At 45.5% G+C, this 8,285-nt stretch overlaps 1 protein-coding gene across 6 annotated transcripts in view; it reads right to left on the bottom strand.

Moving 5' to 3' along the window:
- Window positions 1–6,737: 6,737 nt before the first annotated feature.
- Window positions 6,738–8,285, bottom strand: part of depdc5 (DEP domain containing 5, GATOR1 subcomplex subunit) — a 35,915-nt gene continuing 34,367 nt past the window's right edge. For all 6 annotated transcript variants that reach the window (XM_061083780.1, XM_061083786.1, XM_061083785.1 and 3 more), the window contains 2 exons: window positions 7,467–7,549; window positions 6,738–7,387 (listed from right to left, as the gene is read on the bottom strand). In XM_061083780.1, the coding sequence (XP_060939763.1) occupies window positions 7,089–7,387; window positions 7,467–7,549 (382 nt within the window). In that variant the 3' untranslated portion in view covers window positions 6,738–7,088. The remainder of the gene's footprint in view (window positions 7,388–7,466; window positions 7,550–8,285) is intronic.

Genomic DNA, 8,285 nt, shown 5'->3' with positions numbered 1-8,285 from the left:
ACCTCAGCTGACTCCTTTCTAAGTAAAGGAGCAGCGGCTCTAATCCGAGTCCCTCACGGATGACTGAGCTTCTCACCCTATCTCTAAGGGAGACGCCAGCCACCCTTCTGAGAAAACTCATCTCGGCCGCTTGTACCCGCGATCTCGTCCTTTCGGTCATCACCCAGCCCTCATGACCATAGGTGAGGATAGGAACGAAGATCGACCGGTAGATCGAGAGCTTTGCCTTGCGGCTCAGCTCTCTTTTCGTTACAACGGTGCGGTAAAGCGAACGCAATACCGCCCCCGCTGCTCCGATTCTCCGGCCAATCTCACGCTCCATAGTACCCTTACTCGCGAACAAGACCCCGAGGTACTTGAACTCCTTCACTTGGGCTAAGGACTCATTTCCTACCCGGAGTAAGCAATCCATCGGTTTCCTGCTAAGAGTCATGGCCTCAGATTTAGCGGTGCTGATCCTCATCCCATCCGCTTCACACTCGGCCGCCAGCCGATCCAGTGAGTGCTGAAGGTCACAAGCCGATGATCCAATGAGGACCACATCATCCGCAAAAAGCAGTGACGAGATCCTCAGACCACCGAACTGCAACCCCTCCCCACCACGACTACGCCTCGATATCCTGTCCATGTATATCACAAACAGGATTGGTGACAAGGCGCAGCCCTGGCGGAGACCAGCACCCACTGAGAACGAAACTGACTGGCTGCCGAGGACCCGAACAAAGCTCTTGCTTTGGGAGTACAGGGATTGGATGGCCCTGAGGAGAGACCCCCTTACCCCATACTCCCGCAGCACCTCCCACAGTTTCTCCCGGGGGACCCGGTCATACGCCTTCTCCAGATCCACAAAACACAAGTGGACCGGATGGGCATACTCCCAGGCCCCCTCCAGGATCCTTGCGAGAGTGAAGAGCTGGTCCGTAGTTCCATGTCCGGGGCGAAAACCGCATTGTTCCTCTTCAATCTGAGGTTCGACGATCGGCCGAACCCTCCTTTCCAGCACCTTGGAGTAGACTTTACCAGGGAGGCTGAGAAGTGTGATACCCCGATAATTGGTACACACTCTCTGGTCCCCCTTTTTGAACAGGGGAACCACCACCCCGGTTTGCCACTCCTTTGGCACTGTACCCGACTCCCACGCGATGTTGAATAGGCGTGTCAACCATGACAGCCCCTCAACACCCAGAGCCTTTAGCATTTCTGGCTGGATCTCATCAATCCCTGGGGCTTTGCCACTGCGGAGATGTTTGACTACCTCAGTGACCTCCACCAGGGAAATTGACGACGAAACACCATCAACCTCGAGCTCTGCCTCCAACATAGAGGGCGTGTTATTCGGATTCAGGAGTTCCTCAAAGTGTTCCTTCCAACGTCCGACGACCTCCTCAGTTGAGGTCAACAGAGTCCCATCCTTACTGTACACAGCTTGGATGGTTCCCCGTTTCCCCCTCCTGAGGTGCCGGATAGTCTTCCAGAAACACTTTGGTGCCGACCGGAAGTCCTTCTCCATGGCCTCTCCGAACTACACCCGCTGCTTAGCCTCCGACACGGCAGCAGCTGCAGCCCTTCGGGCCTGTCGGTACCCTGCAACCGAGTCAGGAGTCCTCCAGGATATCATATCCCGGAAGGCCTCCTTCCTCAATCGGACGGCTTCCCTGACCACCGATGTCCACCACGGTGTCCGAGGGTTACCGCCCCTTGAGGAACCTAAGACCCTGAGGCCACAGCTAGCCGCCGCAGCTTCAGCAATGGAGGCTTTGAACACCGCCCACTCCGGCTCAATGTCCCCAACCTCCACAGGAATGCCAGAAAAACTCCGCCGGAGGTGTGAGTTGAAGATACCTAGGACGGGGGCCTCCTCCAGACGTTCCCAGTTCACCCGCACTACTCGTTTGGGATTACCAGGTCTATCCGGAAATTTCCCCCATTCCCTGATCCAACTCACAACCAGATGGTGGTCGGTTGACAGTTCCGCCCCTCTCTTTACCCGAGTGTCCAAAACATGCGGCCTCAGATCAGATGACACGATCACAAAATCGATCATTGATCTTCGGCCTAGGGTACTCTGGTACCAGGTACACTTATGAGCACCCTTATGTTCGAACATGGTGTTTGTTATGGATAATCCATGACTAGCACAGAAGTCCAATAACAAACGACCGCTTGGGTTCAGATCAGGGAGGCCGTTCCTCCCCACCACGCCTCTCCAGGTATCTCCATCGTTGCCCACGTGGGCGTTGAAGTCACCCAGCAGAACTACGGAGTCCCCTACTGGAGCCCCATGCAGGACTCCATTCAGGGTCTCCAAGAAGGCCGAGTACTCTGAGCTGATGTTTGGTGCATACGCACAAACAACAGTCAGAGTTTTCCCCCCTACAACCCTTAGGCGCAGGGAGGCGACCCTCTCGTCTACCGGGGTAAACTCCAACACCGCGGCGCTCAGCCGGGGATTTATGAGTATCCCCACACCTGCCCGGCGCCTCACGCCCTTGGCAACTCCGGAGAAGAATAGAGTCCAACCCTTATCCAGGAGTACGGTACCAGAGCCGAGACTGTGCGTGGAGGCAAGCCCCACCAGATCTAACTGGTAGCGCTCCATCTCCCTCACAAGCTCCGGTTCCTTTCCCCACAGCGAGGTGACGTTCCACGTCTCCAGAGCCAGCTTCTGCCGCCCGGGTCTGGTCCGTCGAGACCCCTGACCTTCGCTGCCACCCATGTGGCTGCGCACCCGACCCCAACGGGTCTTCCCACAGGTGGTGGGCCCATGAGATGAAGAGAGGGGGGGTGCCACGTAGTTTGTTCGGGCTGTGCCCGACCGGGCTCCGTGGCAAACCCGGCCACCAGGCGCTCGCCATTGAGCCCTCCGTCTGGGCCTAGCTCCAGACGGGGGCCCCGGGCTTCCTCCGGGCTGGGTCCCATCTCCTCTCGTATCGATATTCATTGGGGTTTTTGAACCATTCTTAGTCTGGCCCCTCACCTGAGACCACTCTGCCATGAGAGACCCTACCAGGAGCACAAGGCTCCAGACAACACAGCCCTCAGGTTCACAGGGACACACAAACCTCTCCACCACGATAAGGTGACGGTTCCGGGAGAAGACCTGTCTTAAGTGTTAAATAAAAATGTAATCCAAATTTAAAACATGTGGATTCAGGTTTAACACAACAAAGTAGAAGTCAGCTGCCTTCATAGAGAACCATCACTGATTGTCTCAGGGGGAAGAGCGGCCTGAAGGTCATTAGTTCGATCCTATCTTCCGCTGCTGCACTCCATGTCTTTGGGCAAAATTGTGTCTGACGGCCATTTCATTCCTAAGGAAAAACTGCAAACTGTAAATGGCAAAAACTGTTCTATAAAGCACTTTAAGGGGTCATCAAGACTAGAAAACTGCTAAATAAACACAGACCGTTTCTCTTAGTCAATTCATGACTGTATGCAAATATATGGATCCTCATATCATCCGGGCCTGTCTGGCATTTACATGTTGTAAAAAGCTTCTCGTTCATTTGGGAATTCTCTGATTGTGTGTAACATATTACATACAAACCAAAATAATTTTCTTTGAATTGTTATGGTAATACCACTACACATCAAACAATCTCATTTAATTTCTATAGCCCATATTAAAAAATCTCAATTTTTCTCCATAGGGCTTTAACAAGTTGTGACATCCTCTGCCCTTAACCCTCCAAAAGAGTCAGGCAATATCAAAAAAACACAACAGGGGAAGAAATATAGAAACCTCAGAGATGGCCACATGTGATGGATCCCTCTCCCAGGACGGACCGTTACTAAGAACATCAGACAGATAATAGTATTTACCACATTGATTAGAAGAAACAGTTGTTTAATCCACAATCAGCTGTCAACACAATCAGGATCCACCAGCACAATGAGATGCATCCACCATCAGCTGTCACCTCTATCAGGGTCCACCACCGTTATCCGCGATCAGTTGTCAACACGATCCACGATCCGCCATCATGATCTCTGATTCATGATTGTTCATTTTCATTCAATAGGCCTCAGTCTTGAGGAAATCTCTCATATCTACAGTTGCATCAGAAATATTCAACCCCCTCACCTCAAAATACATTATAGTGATGTTGATGATAGATAATGACAATAAATTACAAAAAACCTCATTAAATAACAAAAGATATTTATTGATACATATTTGAGTTATTTTGACAACAGAAGTTGACTTAACTTTGAAGTTCAAATGGAAAATGTAACTCTTTTAAAAGCATGTGCAGTATTATTCAACCCCCAGCTTCAGTACTTTGTGGCGCATCCTCTAGCTTTTATAACTTCTAACAAAGGTTTTGGGTAAGTGCTGACAAGCTTCTTACACCTCTTGATCAGAATCTTTGATTCATTTTTCACGTGCAAAAGTCTATAGCTCAGTGATGTTTGATGGCTTCCGTGCTGCAACTGCCTTCTTTAAATCCCAACAAAGATTTTCAATCGGATTTAAATCTGGTGACTGAGAAAGCTACTCCAGGACGTTCCAGGATCTTTTTCTCAACCAAGCTTTGGTTGACTTGGAGTTGGGATCATTGTCTTTCTGGAAAGTCCAATGATCACCAAGGTATAATTTGACAACAGAAGGCATCACATTCCTCCTTAAAATGGCCTGCTATTTCTGAGAATCCATGATGCCAGGTACACGATCAAGATTGCCAGTTCCTGCCGCAGAAAAACCGCCCAACATCATCAATGACCCACCATCATGCTTGACCTTGGGGATGGTATTCTTATGGTCATAAGCCTGGCCTTTCGCATGGCAGACATACCGCTGGTCCATATGTCCAAACAGTTCAAGTTTGGTTTCATCAGTCCATAGAACTGTCACCCAAAACTCAGTCATCATATCCAAATTCCACCTGGCATATTCTAGTTGACTTCGACTTTCCTTGTTGTCAAGAGCTGAGTGCGTCTTGGAGTCCGGCCATAAAGTCCTTGTTTATTCAGTGCACGTCTTATAGTTGCCACTGAAGCACTTGTACCAGCCTTCATCAGGTCGTCCTGTAGGTGTCTTGCAGTCACACAGGGGTTTCTCTGAGTTGTTCTGACTAAGTTGCTGAGGGCCCTTGATTAAATGTTGGGCTTTCTTCCACGGCCAGGCAGGTTTGAAGCTGCTCCCTAAGTTTTAAACTTCCTTATAATGCTCCCAATGGTGTCTCTTGGAATATACATTTTTACATCTTCTTATACCCAAGGCCCTTCAGGTTTGATGAAATAAGCTCCTCTCTCAGCTTTTATGGAAGCTCCTTTGTCTTGCCCATGGTTGCAACTCACCTTGAATACCTTCATGGGTGGGGTTTATATATGCATCACAGCTGAACAGAGTTCCCAAATGCTTAATTATGTTTCAACTCCACTTTAGGCCAAAATAACTGTCAGACAGCTTTAAAAACAACAATATTATAATTGTGACATGGCTATTTTAACAAAATATACTGTTACACACAAATACTACATCATGCATTTTCTGTGTTGATTTTATGTATCACTCAACTCATAAAGAAGTCATCCGAAGCACAATCTTGCTCTCTGAAAAAACTGTAATTGATAAATCCTTAAAATCTTTGGGGGGTTGAATATTTCTGATTGCAACTGTATTGCATTGTATTGTACATTTCATGTATATATATTTTCATGGCCTCTGAGTTTCTCTGGCTGATTATTCAGGTGTGTTACCCAGTTCAGGGTCAGGGAATGTCACAGGAACGGACATTTTCCCCCTGCATCTCATTTTGTTTGGTTTAGCGATAACACAACTAGCAATGACACAATGTAGAGATTATCAGCTGACAATTGCTGTATGGTTCAGTCACATGATTCAGTGACAGATCTGTTAAGTCACATGACACTGCCTGTGGCTGAAACATGTGTCAGGTGGGTGTGATACAATGAAACAAGGAAGTACTAAACCATCTGGTTCACAGGCAAGCAGAGTGTTCTCTGTTGAACTGGTTGGCCTTGTATTAAAGCCGCAGTGACAAACTTCACATCTTAATATTTATATTGTGAGGATAGACATACAATAAAATTTAATTGTATTTGTATAGTGCCCCATAAAAACATTCATTATCATTATTCATAGTAAGGTCAAGACCTGGAACACAATCTCTGCTCCTAGGCCGCTGAGGCAGCTGTGACTGAGGGGGTAGAGTGTAGTGTTCATCCTCTCACCAATAGATAAGCGGTTCCCCATTTTTATAATATGGGGGTCAGCCTAACCAAGTGTATCGATGTCAAAGAAAGTACAATGTGGAGCCCTTAAACTGACCAAATGTAGTAAAGGGTTATCAAATGAGCAAAGAAAAAAGTACTGAATGTGGCATGTACACAATCTCCAAGCAACTGCTTGATTAAATTAATTCATTTGATAAATGAAAATACAGGATACCAATGTGCACAGAGTATAGCTTAAAGATGTGTGCTGTTTTTTATTTACAAATTTGTATACATACTCAAAACTAGCAAGAGTCTGAAATCTGAATTTAGTGCTCACTACAGTGTAATCTGTCGAGACTGTGTTCACTGACTGAACAAACGCGAAAATGAATGAGATTATATGGATAATCAATCTGCTGTGGTGTATATCAGTGAAGAGACTGATGTTCTGTTTGATAGTGTGGACAGGAAAAATAAATGTTGATATAATGTAGTAGAGCAGATAGTTGGAAAAACTAAATAGCATTAAAATAAAGTGAGCTAGAGAAACGCAGTGAAGTAAATAAAGTTTTTATTTATTTAATCATCTAAAAGATCTAAAGTTAAGTATCAAGCTTTTAATATAGTTTTTATTTTAAACTCCATTTTGCATATTTATATAACAAGAATATTCCCTAATGCGTTGTTATATTGCTCAATCGTCGGATTTACAGGCTTTTGTCAGTTTTGACTCATATATATATATCAAACAGCAGCAACAATACATTTTAATAATATTCTTCTCCACTTCAACAGTCATCAGCAAAGTGTTTTAATTCCTTATTGTTGCTTTGTCCAGTGTGTATTCATGAAAACTGCTAAAACATAGAATACATAATTTTTTCCTCCAGCCATCTTTCGTCCTATTAGGGAGCGCTGGTGTTCATTTTCTCCTGGCAGCTGTCCCAGAAGTTCAGCAGTCTACTGTCCTTGTTGCTGCAGAAGTCAGTGAAGTCCCTGAGCAGGCGGTCAGACAGCCTCTCGTCACCCAGCAGACCTGTCCTCCAAGCTTTGGTCAGCATGGTGTTGTAAGCCCAGTAGTAACCGACCTGCTCCTCGCTGCCGAACGGGCCCTGGCTGTTGGAGGTGGTGGAGTTCCGGCGGCGGCGCTGCTGTCCACTCGAGTACTTCCTCTTGGAGTATGGGAGCTGTAGGACTAAGGTTCCTGACAGGAACAAGTGGGATTTAATCTTCATGTCTAGTGACCAAAAAGCAGCAAATGTGACTTAATAAAAGAAATAAACCTGTAACGTGAATGTACTGGGGTTTGTTCTCAGAGGGGAAATTAAAAGCAGCAGCAGAAAACTTGTCGTGCACGAAGCCAAATCTGGAAGAAAGAGAAACATTTATACATTCCTGCATCATATGACTGAGACATTTCGAAAAACAATTGCTTTGAGTTTGAAAATATATTTGTGCCTCATTCCTGAGCCTGTAGAGATATTCAAGGAACAGAATGTTTATTAAAATGTCAGTTACATTTTGTAAATTAATTTTTAAAGGTTTAAACACCTACTGTGAATAAAAATGTATTTAAATCTTAGATACAATTTTATTTTACACACGTGGCACAGGGTTTAGTGTGGTGGTCCTCTAACCAAAAGGTCATTGGTTCCATCCCAGTCTTCCCTTGTCCATATGCTGACGTTTCCTTTGGCAAGATACTGAACACCACATTGCCCCTTCTCATAGAGAAGGTGCTGCACATAGATGCACTGTATGAATGTATGTGTGAATGGGTGAACATAAAACTGTACTGCAAAGTTCTTTGAGTGGTCATCAGGACTAGAAAAGGGCTATGTTAAAATATACCATTTACGATTTAATCTTTTTTTTTAAGTTCGATTCAATTATTCAATTAAATTGTATTTGTATAGTGCCAAATCATTACATAAATTATCTCAAGGAACTTTACAGAGTAAGGTCAAGACCTTAAAAAGGTCGCTAAGGGATGAATAACAGCAACTAGTATGTTAAAATGTATAAACTACATAAAAAACTAATGCACTACTGGCAAAAAAAATTAAGGCAAAGTTCTTTTTCTACAACAAAAGGAAGAGACT

Source organism: Limanda limanda, chromosome 13 (assembly GCF_963576545.1).
Source record: "Limanda limanda chromosome 13, fLimLim1.1, whole genome shotgun sequence".
Lineage (NCBI taxonomy): Eukaryota > Metazoa > Chordata > Actinopteri > Pleuronectiformes > Pleuronectidae > Limanda > Limanda limanda.
Note: the sequence above shows the minus strand (reverse complement) of the source record. Positions and strands in the feature narration are given on the sequence as shown.